Consider the following 14,946-nt stretch of genomic DNA (forward strand, 5'->3'; position numbering starts at 1 on the left):
GGGAATTTGAGAGTTACCAGGTCTGGGGAACAGGGTGAAGGGTGGGGCACGCGAGTGTTTGGGAGGGCAGAGATATCTGAGACAATGGTACATGCTGGGGGCCTCCTGCCTGAATGGCCTCTCCTGTCCCTCCCCCAGCAGACCAAGCCCCGCTGGTGGTCCAGGTCCATCCAACTCGGAGCATAGTACCCCAAGGTGGTCCCCACTCCCTGCGGTGCCAGGTCAGTGGGAGCCCACCCCACTACTTTTACTGGTCTCGTGAAGATGGGCGGCCCTTGCCCAGCAGCACCCAGCAACGACATCAAGGTACACATGGCCCCAGGCCCTTCGGCCATTCCAATGGAAAGGGAGGCACGGGTCTGACCCTGCCCTGCTGAGATCCTATAGGGACCCACACGCAGGACTGGGTGGGTAAAGGGGTACATCTGTACTAATGAGCTCCCATCTCCTTGCCACCAGGCTCCGAGCTCCACTTCCCCAGCGTCCAGCCTTCAGATGCTGGAGTCTACATTTGTACCTGTCGTAATCTCCATCATGCCAACACCAGCCGGGCAGAGCTGCTGGTCACTGGTGAGTTTCTACTCCTCTGTCCACAAGACTGCCTGTCCTGGGATGGGCTGCAAACTGCAGACCATCTACCAGAGGGGATGGTGGACGAGGACACTGGCCAGGAAGATGGAAAGAGGTGATGGGTCAAGGCTGATGTTAGAGGCAGAACTGGCACGACTTGAGTCTGGTCATTGAGGGAGAGAGAAAAGCCTAGGGGTCTGGATTCCAGCAGCTGGGCAGAGTGCCATTTACTGAGATGAGAGAGGATCCAACAGGAGGGCACCTTCATTTGAGCTCCACCAAAAGCAGAGGCTGAGGCAAGGATTTGTGTGTACATAGTTTATTTGGGAAATGAAATGAAACAGGGAAGAGAAGGCATCCAATAAACGGTGTGTCATTGAACACATTACCACCTAGAGCAGTTGTTACTGAACGCAGCCGAGGCAGCCCCGGGAAACTGCTCCTTGGAGTAAACATGCTCCTTGGAGTCCCCCTGCCCTCCGCCCTAGGGTCCAGGGAGCTGGGGTATGTGCACACCAGCTCGTATCAGTCACTGCCTGGGGCCTGTTCCAGTAGCATCGATTCCCCTGCATTCTGTCCCACCTCATGGGCACACACAATGGTCACCCGTGGCCTGAGAAAACCCTCATGCAAAGAAATGCAGCAGCTGCAGAAGTCAGGCAGGTTGGTTCTGAAGTGACGAGGGGACATGGGTGGGGCACCAGCAACACCTGCCACCAACAGGTCCGAGGGAACCACAAGTTTGGTTTTGGACTTGTTAAAGTTTGAGAAGCTTGGGGAAACATTGAAGTAGGTACACCAGGTGGGCATTTGGATATGTGAATCTGGAACTCAGGAAAGAGGCCCTGGCCAGAGAAATGAATTTGGGAGCTGTTGGCATAGGGGTGGGACAGGATGAAATTACCCAGGAGAGTGTAGCTCGAGAACAGGGCCCAGAACAGAGCCCCAAGGAGCTCCAACTGGAACAAATGGAGGAGGGAGGACAGCAAGAGAGTGAGCAGGGGCAGCCAGTAGACAGGAGGAGGCCGGGGGAGGTGGTGAGTTGGAAGTCAAGAGGGGAAACGACTTCCCGGAGAAAGTGGCCGTCCTCACCGGATGCCCCGGGAAGGTCAGCTTCAGACAGAGAAATAACCCTTGGAGGTCATGCCTTGACAAGAGCGGTTTGCAGTGGAGAGATGGGGTAGAGACTGGATGGGAGTGAGGCAAAGAAGGGATGGCAAGGCAGCCAGTGTACACAACTCTTTCAAGACTCTTGGCTCTGAAGGGAGGCCAAGAGATGGGGCAGTAGCTGAGGGGTGTATAGGGTCAAGGGGGCATTTTCAGAGATGAGAAATTCTAGAACACATTTGTCTATGGAGCAGAATGATCCCATGGGGAAGGAAAGGAGAGGGCACAGCAGGGGGAGGGGGTCCTTGGGAGGGGCTCCAGCACTCAGGAAGGGGAGTTGAGGTGGAGTGGGAGGTGGGGAGAAGTCTCATCCTTCAGGCACCAGGAAGGAGGGAGGTGGGTAGATTTGAGAACGTGGAAAATTCCCGACTAATTGTTTCAGTTCTCTCAAGAAGCGTGAGTTGAAGCCATGGAAGTGGAAGGGGGGGTTTCAGGAGGGTGGAGAAGTTGGGAGCAGGTGTGAAATGGTTGTTTGGGAGGATAGAAACTCAAACCAGACAGAGAAGCCCAGTTGGAGTGAAGTGCGAAGTGTTAAGAGCTCATCTGTGGTCTGTGATCATGAATTGGAGCCAAGGGGATCATGGTGTGATGTTCCCTGATCACAGCCTGCTGGGTGCTCAGTGCCAGCAGGAAGAAAGTAGATGATGGGTTTCGGCCAGGATGAGGGAGGGCGGTGCCAGGGAGTGGAATGGAATCTAAGCCAGACTGGGAAGGAAGTGACATCCGGATGGGGTGATGAAGAGGGAGAGAAAGTGGCCACAGGACAGCGGCCTGGCCAGCACCCAGCTCACTGGGGGACCTCCCGTCCCGGCAGAGGCTCCCAGCAAGCCCATCACAGTGACAGTAGAAGAGCAGCGGAGCCAGAGCGTGCGTCCCGGAACCGACGTCACCTTCATCTGCACAGCCAAGAGCAAGGTGGGCGGGGCAGGGAGTGGGCATCAGTGAGGATCTGTCTTCTGGGGTCTCCAAGCCCCACCCGGACTCCCATCCCATCTCCCTTGTCCTGCCTGCAGTCACCGGCTTACACCCTGGTGTGGACTCGCCTGCATAATGGGAAACTGCCAGCCCGGGCCATGGATTTCAACGGTATCCTGACCATTCGCAGTGTACAGCCTAGTGATGCGGGCACCTACGTGTGCACCGGCTCCAACATGTTCGCCATGGACCAGGGCACAGCTACGCTGCACGTGCAAGGTACACTGTTCATGTCCATGCCTGACTCACCCAGTCCTGACCTTTCTCCACATCCACCAAAATCAGTGACCATATCTTCATTCAGCTGACAGTTTCTGAACTACAGTATGGCAGGTCCTGGCCTAGACTCTGAAGAAACGGGTGGGAGGGGACAAACAGGAGCTCTGCCCTCCTGCCCTCCATGTTCTGTAGGGAACAAGTGGACAAACAACATAATTACACGGGTGACCAGTGCTGGGACAGGAGTAAACAGAGTGATTGGAAAGTGAGGAATGAGGTGGGAGAAGGGTGAGCTATTCTCCGTGGGGTGGTTGGGGAGGGCTTCTCTGAGGAGGTGACATCTCAGCTGAGACCTGAAGGAAAGAGAAGTTGTTCAGCCACATAAGAGCAGGCGGACGAAGCAGCATGTGCAAAGGCCCTGAAGCAGGAGCATGTTGATGTGTTTGAGGGACGCAAGGCCAGCGTGGCTGGAGCCATGGAGGGGAGGTGGGGTGAGGGACTTGAAGATGTGGGCAGAGGTGAGTACACACAGTGGGTCACAGCAGGGAATTCAGATTTTGTTCTAAAAGCCACGGACAGGTCTTAAGTGGAGAAGTAACAAGACCCCATTGACATTTTTTTTCTTTTTTTTTGGCCACGCCATGTGGCATGCGGGATCTTAGTTCCCCAACTAGGGATCGAACCCACGCCCTCAGCAGTGAAAGAGCAGAGTCTTAACCCCTGGACCACGAGGGGATTCCCCCATTGACATTTTAAAGGCTCCCTCTGGCTGTTCTATGGACAAATGGCCACGAGGGGCTAGAGTGGAAGCAAAGAGAGTGGCAAGGAGGCTGTTGCCGTGGCTCCCTCCCCACCGTGACCACATACGCTTTCTCCTCCCTCGTCAGCCTCGGCCACCCCGTCTGCCCCCGTGGTCTCCATCCACCCGCCACAGCTCACAGTGCAGCCTGGGCAGCTGGCTGAGTTCCGCTGCAGTGCCACAGGGAAACCCACGCCCACCCTCGAGTGGACAGGTGAGGCCGTGGTGGGAATGACAGTCAGGGCCTGGCTCTCCTGCATATGGGGCCCAGCGGCAGGACTCTAGGCTGTGGACTTCAACCCCTGGGGGGCCTGGCAATGCCAATCCAGTGGGTGCTGACCCCACCTCTCCACGTCAGGGGGCCCCGGTGGCCAGCTCCCTCAGAAGGCCCAAATCCATGGCGGCATCCTGCGCCTGCCAGCCGTCGAGCCCTCGGATCAAGCCCAGTACCTGTGTCGCGCCCACAGCAGCGCCGGGCAGCACGTGGCCAGGGCCGTGCTCCACGTGCACGGTGAGAGGACGGGGCTGAGGGTGGGCGGTTGGGAGCTCATGGCAGCCCAGAGAGGTGTTCTCACAGGGCTCTGTCTGCAGGGGGCAGCGGGCCTAGGGTCCAGGTGAGTCCAGAGAGGACCCAGGTACATGAAGGCCGCAGCATCAGGCTGTACTGCAGGGCTGCGGGTGTGCCCAGCGCCACCATCACCTGGAGGAAAGAGGGGGGCAGCCTCCCCCCACAGGTGAGGATACCCATCCGGGCCAGGCCCACGGGCTTAGCGGAGTCCCAGCACTTGCCCCCTGCCCCTCCCATCTCCTCTTCTGGTTCCCTTCGCTTCCAAGATGGTGCCCTGCTCAGACCTCACGCTCCGTGCGTCCCGGCGGGTGGCAGCCGGCAGCCTCCTGCTCTGCTGCCTGGCTCTGCCCTCCTTGGTGCCCAACTGGGGTCCTCATATTGGCTCGGAGCTTGCCTCTACTCTTTATGCCCCCTCCTCCTGCCCTCCCTGACTAGCCCTTGCCAGGCTGTCTGGGCCCCTCGGGCGGCTGACCCTTCTCGCCGTGTGGCAGGCCCGGTCTGAGCGCACAGACATCGCCACGCTGCTCATCCCAGCCATCACTGCCGCCGACGCCGGCTTCTACATCTGCGTGGCCACCAGCCCCGCGGGCACCGCACAGGCCCGGATCCAAGTGGTTGTCCTTCCAGGTGCGGGGCCTTGGGGCTGAAGGAGTGGGAGGGCAAGCCAGGGTCCCCCCGAGGCCTGCTCACTCCCCCTCTGCTCCCAGCCTCAGGTGCCAGCACCCCACCAGTGAGGATTGAGTCCTCATCACCTTCCGTGACTGAAGGGCAGACGCTGGACCTCAACTGCATGGTGACAGGGCTGGCCCACACCCAGATCACGTGGTACAAGCGAGGGGGCAGCCTGCCTCCCCACGCCCAGGTACGAGGGTCCCTGAGCCCGTGGCAGGGGACCTGGGGATGGTCCTTCACACAGCCTGGCACTCTGCACTTGGCACTCTGCACGAGCAGGGTCCGCCCTTGTTTCCCTCCCTCTTCGGCTTCCCATGCGGGGCGGCTCCGAGCAGAGGCAGGCGCTGAGGCACAGAGGGAGTGCTGACCGCGGCCTCTCCCCATCCTCACATGCCTCTGTCCTTACCCGGCCCAGGTGCATGGCTCCCGGCTGCGGCTGCCCCGCGTCTCACCAGCTGATTCTGGAGAATACGTGTGCCGAGTGGAGAATGAGTCAGGCCCCAAGGAGGCCTCCATCATCGTCTCTGTCCTCCACAGCAGCCATTCGGGCCCTAGCTACACCCCAGGTGAGGAGCCAGTGGGGCTTGGTGGGGGCCGAGCCCTCCAACCTGCCCTCTGTTCCCAAGGCTGGTGCCTGTGGTCTCTTCGATGCCATCAGGACAAGAAGAGGTGCTCCAGGCAGGCTTCAACCCTCCACTCCCTGCAAGGAGAGATGAGGGGACTGAGGGTGGGGACAGGTTGACCTGACTTACCCGGGACCCCATGAGGAGGGTGCTGTTTTCAGAATTCATCAAAAAGCAGCAGAGTCAGGGTTGAACACTGAGTTGGGAGTCAGGCTGACCTGGGTTCAAATCCTGGCTCTACCCTTTATCAGCCTTGAACTGGTTATTTTACCTCTGGAGCCTCTGTTTCCTCACGTGTGAAATGGGGACAGTAGCACTGCCATGTAGTGTGAGTACACGGCGTGCACTCTAAAGAAGGGAGTTGTGGCATTATTGTCTGCATCCTTTGGCCCCACCTGAGCGCTAAAAGACTCTGGTTCCCTGCAAGCCAGAGCAGCTCATCACAGATCAAGGAGTCATGCGTAGGCAAATGGACCTTGAACTTCAAGTTGAAGATCAGAGAGGGAAAGAGGGCTCTGGCTGGCCCTGCCGAGGCAGAAAAGCATGGTCCCAGCCCTAGAAGGCCTCCCATCTGCCCTCCCAAGCTAGGGCCTGGTCAGATCCCAGGACCCTCTGCTCCAGGGCTGCAGGGCTGGGGCTCAGGAGCCCAGGCCTCTGACCAGCTCCTTTGCGCCCCAGCTCCTGGTGGAGCCCCAGCTCCAGGCAGTAGTCAGCCCATCCGCATCGAGTCGTCCTCCTCTCATGTGGCCGAAGGGCAGACGCTGGATCTGAACTGTGTGGTGCCCGGGCAGGCCCACGCCCAGGTCACATGGTACAAACGTGGAGGCAGCCTCCCCGCCCGGCACCAGGTACAGCAGCCCCCCAGGGCCAGCCCGCTGGAGGGGTTGGATGGAGCTGCTCAGGCCCCTCCTGACCCTCCCTATTTGCGCTCAGACCCACGGCTCACTGCTGCGGCTGAACCAGGTGTCCCCAGCAGACTCAGGCGAGTACGTGTGCCGCGTAGTCCTCGGCTCTGGGCCCCTCGAGACCTCCGTCCTAGTCACCATCGAGGCCGCCGGCACTGGCTCCATCCCCGGTGAGTGACTGCCAGTGACAGGGCAAGCTGGTGGGGGCGCTGAGAGCCTTCCCAGGTGCCGAGGCCCTAGTGACTCCCGTTGCTGACGCGGGGAAGGGGAGGGCAGGAAGCCCACCTTGGGGCTGGTTACAGGGCCGGCCCAGGAGGACTCCACTTCTCTGAGTAACCTGCCGTCTTCCCATCACTGTTCTCTCTGGCCACATCACTCATGGTTTTGCTCCTGCCTCAGTTATCCTCATCTCTCCCACTTCCTCACTCCCTCTGCAAGGCTTGGCTCCTGCCCCAGCCCTCCCCTCAGGGTTGCTCAGCCGAGGACCTCAAGCCCAGGCCACTGAACCCACAGGCTGAGCTGGCTCCAGGGGGAACAGTCCTTTCCTTCTCTTCTGGGGAACATCTGCTACCCTCGCCCCTTTCCCCACAGCCCCAGGGCCCGTCCCGCCTGTCAGGATCGAATCCTCATCCCCCACGGTGGCCGAGGGGCAGACCCTGGATCTGAGCTGTGTGGTGCCTGGGCAGGCCCATGCCCCGGTCACGTGGTACAAACGTGGAGGCAGCCTCCCCGCCCGGCACCAGGTACACAGCGGCAGAAAGGCAGGAGGGGGCCAGCCAGGCCAAGCTGTGGACAGTGGGTCGGCGGGGGCAGCCTCTGAGCTGAGGGGCTGTCAGTTCCCAGCTCAGAGGAACAGGGTAGGGGGTACCTGCTGAGCTCTGAGAAGCACCCCCCTCACACCCCTGCCCATGGCTGTCCAGGTCCGCGGCTCCCGCCTGTACATCTTCCAGGCCTCACCAGCTGACGCAGGCGAGTATGTTTGCCGGGCCAGCAATGGTGTGGAGGCCTCCATCACAGTCACGGTAACCAGGACCCAGGGAGCCAACTTCGCCTACCGTGAGTGGGACCTCCAGGCTGCGCTTGGACAGAGAAAGGGGAAAGGCGGGGGAAGCTGCAGAGAACTGGACTGACCAGTGACCGTCTTCTCCCCCAGCTCCTGGTGGCACCCAGTCCATCCGCATTGAACCCTCCTCCTCTCATGTGGCCGAAGGGCAGACCCTGGATCTGAACTGCGTGGTGCCCAGGCAGGCCCACGCCCAGGTCACATGGCACAAGCGCGGAGGCAGCCTTCCCGCCCGGCACCAGGTACAGGACCGGAGGATGGACAGGCCAAGAAGGGAACAAGAGGGAGGCCACTGGGGAGTGGAGGTCAAGGGTAGGGTGGGTTGGAGGCTCCTCTGAGACGGGGAGGCCTAGGACCCCACTGCACAGGTGTGTGGGGCAATGGTCCCAGCCTCTAGGACCAGCCAGCCTAGGTGTGGCTGCTGCTCCCACCACTTCCTTGCTTGTGACCTTCAGCGAATTACTTAATCTCCCTGTACCATATTTTCAGCATCTGTAAAATGGTAATAATAGTACCTCCCTTACAGAATTATCTTAAGGATGAAATGAATTAATTTATATGCAAAGTGCTCAGAGCTCTGGCTCATGGAAAGTGCTGTGAGCTGTTACTATTGTCATATCATTAGCTATTTTTTAAAAATATTTATTTATTTATTCATTTGGCTGCGCTGGGTCTTAGTTGCGGTGTGCAGGATCTTTAGTTGCGGCATGCGGGATCTTAGCTGTGGCATGCAGGATCTAGTTCCCTGACCAGGGATCAAACCCGGGCTCCCTGCATTGGGAGCACGGAGTCTTAATCACTGGACCACCAGGGAAGTACCATCATTAACTTATTATTGATATATTTTATAGAATTTAGGATGCCACTGATTGCAAGATGCACCATTATTTTATGTACCTCTAAGGAGAAAAAAAAACAACAACTGCCATTTGTAATTGTAATTCACTGTGAGATGCATCTTGATTTCAGAGACTTTAAAAAGTATGTCTAGGGAATTCCCTGGCCGTCCAGTGGTTAGGACTCCATGCTTTCACTGCCAAGGGCCCGGGTTCGGTCCCTGGTTGGGTAGCTGGGATCCCGCAGGCCGCACGCTGTGGCCAAAATAATAATAATAAAAAATAAAATAAAAATAATATGCAGGTTATCTTCTCCATCCTATTTTTTTTTTTTAAGTGTGTAAGAATTGATGGAGTGTGGTATCAGTGATTGCCCAGTTCCCCATGGCTCCTCCGGGCCACCCCTCACTCCTGGGACGAGACACCCGCTTCACCCCTGAGCAGGACAGAACTAAAAGCCAGTTCTCAGGCTCAGAGTGCGGCAGGGCAGCAGGTTACAGGCGCGAGGGTCCTAAGAGGGCCCCTTCTGACCTCACCTTCCTTCTGGCCAGACCCATGGCTCACTGCTGAGACTCTACCAGGTGTCCCCAGCCGACTCGGGCGAGTATGTGTGCCGTGTGGTAGGCGGCTCAGTGCCCCTGGAAGCCTCCGTCCTGGTCACCATTGAGTCTGCAGACTCTGTGCCTGGTGAGTGGTGCTGGGGGGAGGCTTCCCACTCCAGCAGTGACAGGACCCCAAAGACCAGCAGTCCCTACCTTCACTCACACCCTCCCCTCCCCCTCTCCTCCCAGCTAGGGATTGACCCTCTGCCCTCTGTCCCCAGCGCTGGGGGTCACCCCTCCAGTCCGGATCGAGTCGTCCTCCTCACACGTGGCTGAAGGGCAGACCTTGGATCTGAACTGCCTGGTTTCTGGGCAGGCCCACGCCCAGGTCACATGGCACAAGCGCGGGAGCAGCCTCCCTGCCCGGCACCAGGTAGGAGGTGGGGTGCTAAGGGGGGCCTGAAGGACCCTCGAGACTGCGGAGTAAGGAGCTTTGAGTTTGGATACTGCTTTGCCACTTGCCTGGCCAGTCCTTTGACTTCCCTGATCCTCAGTGTCCTCATCTGCCAAATGGGCTCACACTGTCTACCTCACCTGCCCCATAAGTGGCAAATGCCGGTCCCCCACTTCTTCCCACTGGACCCAGTCCCAAACCTCGGGCAAGGGAATTGAAGGGTCATGAATGGTGGTTCTCCCTGGAAGAGCTTCCCTAAAGCTTCATCTGGCCGGGTCTGGCTGGGATAGGGACCAGGGGAGGGGGTGGGAGCCTGGCTGTGAACCTGCCTCCCCTCCCAGGTACACGGCTCGAGGCTGCGGCTGCCCCAGGTGACTCCAGCTGACTCTGGGGAGTACGTGTGCCGCGTGGTCAGCAGCTCGGGCACCCAGGAAGCCTCCGTCCTCGTCACCATCCAGCAGCGCCTCGGCCCCTCCCGCTGTGAGTGTCTCAGGGGTCATAACAAATGGGCTGGGAGGGCCCCATCCACCCTCAGTGGCTCCCACACCCTGCCTTCCATTTCACCCTCCCAGCCCAGAGCGTGGTGTACCCCGTCCGCATTGAGTCGTCCTCAGCCTCCCTGGCCAATGGACATACACTGGACCTCAACTGCCTGGTGGCCAGTCAAGCCCCCCACACCATCACCTGGTATAAGCGTGGGGGCAGCCTACCCAGCCGGCACCAGGTATGGAACCAGCAGGCAGGGAGGGCAAAAGCTGGGGTCACCAGCCCTGACGGGAATCAGGAAGAGCTGTCAACAGCCCGTCTGTGCTCATTCAGTCATTCAACAAACATTGAGTGTTCTTGCTGGACAGGCCCTGGACCAGTGCTGAGGATATGGAGATAAGTCCCACTGACCTCAACTGGATCCTGTACATAACATTCTTTGCTTCACTCACTCACTACATTTCCCTGAGAACCTGCTCCAGGCCAAGTCCTGGTCCTGGCACTAAGGAGTCAAATGGAATGAGACCACTGCCTGCCCTCAGGGAGCTCACAGGCTAAAGGGCGAGGCAGACATGCCATGTGACAGCGCCATAACGGGCGTCACCGGGGAGGGCCTCAATGGGCTTTCTGCAGGGGTGACGGGTGAGAATAGTCCAAAGGCTGGAGACACTGTCCACCCAGCCCAGAGCCTCAGGAAGGCCACCAAGGGAGTTCTGAAGGAGGCCAGGGTGGAGGCTACCCCCGACAAGGCAGTGAGGCTCCCGGAGTCCAGGGGAAGCAGCAGCAGCAGCACCTAAGACATGAAGGTGCTGCCCGCACCCCCCTGACACCTGCTCCCCCTCAGATCGTGGGCTCCCGGCTGCGGATCCCCCAGGTGACGCCCGCGGACTCGGGCGAGTACGTGTGCCACGTCAGCAATGGTGCCGGCTCCCAGGAGACCTCGCTCATCGTCACCATCCAGGGCAGCGGCTCCTCCCACAGTGAGAACTCCTAGGGCAGGGGGTCTAGGCAAGCGGGTGCAGGGGAGGCAGCGAGGTGCCTGGCACCGTCACTGTTGTCTGACTCCGGCCATGTGGTGCATTCCTCTCTGTCCCCAGTGCCCAGTGTCTCCCCACCAATCAGGATCGAGTCCTCGTCCCCCACGGTGGTTGAAGGGCAGACCTTGGATCTGAACTGCATGGTCGCCGGGCAGCCCCAGGCCACCATCACGTGGTACAAGCGTGGGGGCAGCCTTCCCACTCGACACCAGGTACAGAGTAGAGCCTGGCAGTGGGGTGGGCAGTTCAGGTACAGCCCCCCATGGGCAAAGAACATGAAGCATTAGCTGGCAGTCCTCCCTCCTGCCCTGGGTAGACAGAGGGTAGCCTCAGCCAGTCTGATGGAGGAGGCCTGAGCCAGCCGGTGACCCCTCAGCCCCTCGACTCCCTCCCTCCTTATCCACACCCCTAGGCCCACGGCTCCCGTCTGCGGCTGCACCAGATGTCCGTGGCGGATTCAGGCGAGTACGTGTGCCGGGCTAACAACAACATCGATGCCCAGGAGGCCTCCATCGTGGTCTCAGTCTCCCCCAGCACCGGCAGCCCCTCTGGTGAGTCCGATGAAGACCCAGGAAGGAACTGGGAGACGCAGGTACCAGTGTTTCCCGGGGAAGAAAGGCCCTGTAGTCAGAGCCCTCAGAGGAGGGTGGTGGTCCAGGACGAGGGCTCAGCAGAAGGATGCCGGGGTTCACATCCTGCCTGCACCACTAGGGACCTTGAGGGAGTGACTCCCCCCTCTCAGCTTCCGTACCCTCATCAGTGAAGTGGGGATGTCGATCATTCCATCCTCAGAGAGCTGTCCGATACAGTGGCCACTAGCCATGCAGGGTCATTAAAATTAGTTAAAATTCTAAATTCACATTTCAAAAACAAAGTGCTCAGTAGCCGCACATAGCTGGCTGCCACTGCACTGAAGAGTGCGGATAATAGAACATTTCCATCGTCGCAGAAAGTATGTGAATTTTGTGAGGACTAAGTGAGTTAATGCATGTAAAGTACTTAGAACAGTGCCTGGCATACTGTAAGTGCTTAATAAGTGTTAGCTATTCTTACTACCTTGGGAGGGTGGAGGCTTCTACAGCTGAGGCTCCCACCAACCCAGTTGTTCCCAAATCTGACCATGACCAAAGCCCCGACTTGCTCTTTCTGTGCGCCCAGTCCCTGGCGGGGCCACGCCCATCAGAATCGAGTCATCATCTTCACACGTGGCCGAAGGGCAGACCCTGGATCTGAACTGCGTGGTCCCTGGACAGGCCCATGCCCAGGTCACATGGTACAAGCGCGGGGGCAGCCTCCCCACTCACCACCAGGTATGGGAGTTGGGGGTAGGACATAATGGGAGGGCTGCTGGATGTGTGGGCCCTGGCTAGGGGCCTGTCCCCCAAGCTCTGCCCGGGAAGGAGGGCCTGGGATCCCCTGTGCGGTGCAGTGCCTGCCTGCGTCCGAGGTTGGACCCCGGCCCCAGCCTTCAAGGATTCCAAGTGCCATCTCATTCTGCTCCTCTCCCATCCTGTCCCTGCGCAGGCCCACGGCTCACGGCTGCGGCTGCACCAGGTATCCCCGGCTGACTCGGGCGAGTACGTGTGCCGCGTGGTGAGCAGCTCTGGCCCCCTGGAGACCTCAGTCCTGGTCACCATCGAGGCCTCTGGCTCTGGCACTGTTCTCGTCCCTGGTGAGGATCCCTACAGTGGGGCTGGGAAGCAGGAGGAGGGAAGAAAGGAGGGCTCGAGAGCCAGATCAAGTGGGCTTCATCCCGAGGGCCCAAGAGCATGGGCTTTGGAGTCTGGCTTGTGTGGGCTTGAGTCCCGGCTCCTCTGTCCACACTCTGAAATGTTACATGAGGGATTCCTCTTGGTGTGTCACTTTCCTCATCTGTAAAGTGGGGCTAGTAGAGGCTGGAATTGCACCTCTGGGATCTGAGAGGGTGATTTTAGCTGGTGCCCTGATTGAACTTTTTTTTATATTAATAGTGATAATGTTAGGGAAAAAACATCAACATGTCAAACCTGTCATGATTGCATGGAAATCATTGCCTATGATGGGGCTGTGTGTTTAAGGGTTTTCTTAAGTGAATCAATTGAAACGAAAGTGTAAAGGAATTAATAGCACAGGGAGCACATGGCCATAGCAGACATCATGATAAGAGTGCCTGAATTGCTAAGTAATGAACGTGATATGCACTTACCAGGTGCTGGGCCCTGGTATTTTTACACATATTATAACTCATTTCACCGTCACAATAACCCTTTGAAGTAGGTGTGATTGTTCTGTCTGTTTTACAGTTGGGGAAACTGAGGCATGGAGAGGTGAAGTAGCTTTCCCAAGGTCACACAGCTAATAAATGGCAGGGCTGGGTTTTGAACCCAGGCAGTCTGGCCCCAGAGTCTGGGTTCTTAGCCCCATACTACTCAAGTCTGGGAAACGTTAGTGATCTGTGTGGAGCTGCCTGGCCCTGAGCCCTGGCCGCCAGTGGTGCCGGGAGCACAGGAGATGGTGGGACCATTGTCTGGGGCTGGGCTGGGAGAATGAGGCGCCAGGCTAGCCCAGCTGCTCCAGGCTTCAGGGGAATGGGAAGGGGGGAATCAAGGCCGTCTCCCTGTGGCCTCTGGCCTGACCATCTGGGCACCCAGGGGCAGGGGCTGAGGACACAGGGAGTCCCAGCTCACTGACTTCTTCCTGTGCCTCAGCCCCGGGCAGAGCCCCACCCATCCTCATTGAGACCTCCTCCTCCCACGTGGCCGAAGGGCAGACCCTGGATCTGAAATGCGTGGTGCCTGGCCAGACCCACGCCCAGGTCACATGGCACAGGCGCGGGGGCAGCCTTCCCGCCCGGCACCAGGTATGGAGCCTGGAGAAAGCAGGATGTGGGCATTCCCACCCCACCCCGTCCTCTGCCCGGGAGGGAAGGTGGCCCCAACATCTGGGGCTTCAGGAAAATGGCAGCAGGAGATCACTGGGACCCAGGAGTTTAAGAACAGGCTGGGCATGGTAGGGCCGTCACTGGCTGCCCAGCACCTTGGTGCAAATTAGAAAAGGACGCCTCTTATTCAAGACACTGGACTTTCTCCTGCCAGGAATAGCATAATAGTAAACATACCCCCCAACGTCTAATGTCAAAGGGGGTCACCTTTGGCAGGAGGCAGCACCCGTAATGGTACATGACAGCCCTGGGGTACAGGTATGCGAGGGCTGGGACGTCTGACGGCCTTGGCCACCAGCCCCCCGGCTCACTCTCCCCACTCTCACCCCACCCTGGCCAGGTCCATGGCCCCCTGCTGAGGCTGAACCAGGTGTCCCCTGCCGACTCTGGCGAGTACTCCTGTCGAGTGGCCAGCAGCTCAGGCACTCTGGAGGCTTCTGTCCTGGTCACAATCGAGGCCTCCAGCCCAGGCCCCATTCCTGGTGAGTGACAGGAGCGGCGGGCGGTTCTGGGCACAGGCTTGGGGGCCCCTGCCCGGCCTTGCTCCCCCTGCTGTCCAGCAGGGCTCTAGCCCTCAGCTCCAGGAAGGTCCTCCAGCCCCTCCCCCAACCACTGGGAACCAAGGTCTCACCAGGGCATCTCGGCCCCCAGGGGACAGAGACCCCTCTTAGGTCAATGGTGCTCAGCCATGTCAGTCACTCTCAAGCCACTGCACCTCCAGGAGGGCCAGCTGGCACTTGGTGCCACCACCTCAGGTCTCTGCCTGCACCCCCGGGGCCGCCCCTTTCTCACCCACCCATTGTGCCCACAGCCCCAGGACTGGCCCAGCCCATCCACATCGAGGCCTCCTCCTCCCATGTGGCCGAAGGACAAACCCTGGACCTGAACTGTGTGGTACCCGGGCAGGCACATGCCCAGGTCACGTGGTATAAGCGTGGGGGCAGCCTCCCCGCCCGGCACCAGGTACAGGGGCCAGAGGTGGGGAGGATTCAGGGCAGGCAAGTTTTGACCTGCAGTTGCCTTCTGCATCTCAAACCTTCTTCACACAAACCCTGGCATGCTTGGGGACCCCAGGAGATAAAATACTTTGCGGGGAGGAGTTCAGCAGCC

The 14,946-nt window shown here is 59.0% G+C and overlaps 1 protein-coding gene across 4 annotated transcripts in view; it reads left to right on the forward strand.

Moving 5' to 3' along the window:
* Positions 1–14,946, forward strand: part of HSPG2 (heparan sulfate proteoglycan 2) — a 102,693-nt gene that overhangs the window by 70,749 nt on the left and 16,998 nt on the right. For 2 of the 4 annotated variants that reach the window (XM_081255806.1, XM_081255808.1), the window contains 27 exons: positions 139–306; positions 460–570; positions 2,552–2,652; positions 2,751–2,931; positions 3,819–3,944; positions 4,089–4,241; positions 4,322–4,464; positions 4,790–4,925; positions 5,006–5,160; positions 5,386–5,536; positions 6,272–6,441; positions 6,527–6,668; positions 7,090–7,241; positions 7,419–7,554; positions 7,652–7,803; positions 8,949–9,084; positions 9,221–9,372; positions 9,735–9,873; positions 9,966–10,117; positions 10,724–10,859; positions 10,977–11,128; positions 11,329–11,467; positions 12,075–12,226; positions 12,441–12,588; positions 13,604–13,755; positions 14,177–14,318; positions 14,648–14,799. In XM_081255806.1, coding sequence (XP_081111932.1) covers positions 139–306; positions 460–570; positions 2,552–2,652; positions 2,751–2,931; positions 3,819–3,944; positions 4,089–4,241; positions 4,322–4,464; positions 4,790–4,925; positions 5,006–5,160; positions 5,386–5,536; positions 6,272–6,441; positions 6,527–6,668; positions 7,090–7,241; positions 7,419–7,554; positions 7,652–7,803; positions 8,949–9,084; positions 9,221–9,372; positions 9,735–9,873; positions 9,966–10,117; positions 10,724–10,859; positions 10,977–11,128; positions 11,329–11,467; positions 12,075–12,226; positions 12,441–12,588; positions 13,604–13,755; positions 14,177–14,318; positions 14,648–14,799 — 3,929 coding nt within the window. The remainder of the gene's footprint in view (positions 1–138; positions 307–459; positions 571–2,551; positions 2,653–2,750; positions 2,932–3,818; positions 3,945–4,088; positions 4,242–4,321; positions 4,465–4,789; positions 4,926–5,005; positions 5,161–5,385; positions 5,537–6,271; positions 6,442–6,526; positions 6,669–7,089; positions 7,242–7,418; positions 7,555–7,651; positions 7,804–8,948; positions 9,085–9,220; positions 9,373–9,734; positions 9,874–9,965; positions 10,118–10,723; positions 10,860–10,976; positions 11,129–11,328; positions 11,468–12,074; positions 12,227–12,440; positions 12,589–13,603; positions 13,756–14,176; positions 14,319–14,647; positions 14,800–14,946) is intronic. The other 2 variants (XM_081255807.1, XM_081255809.1) reach the window with 1 other exon arrangement.

The sequence above is a fragment of the Mesoplodon bidens genome (assembly GCF_964165515.1).
Source record: "Mesoplodon bidens genome assembly, chromosome: 2".
NCBI classification, from domain to species: Eukaryota; Metazoa; Chordata; class Mammalia; order Artiodactyla; family Ziphiidae; genus Mesoplodon; species Mesoplodon bidens.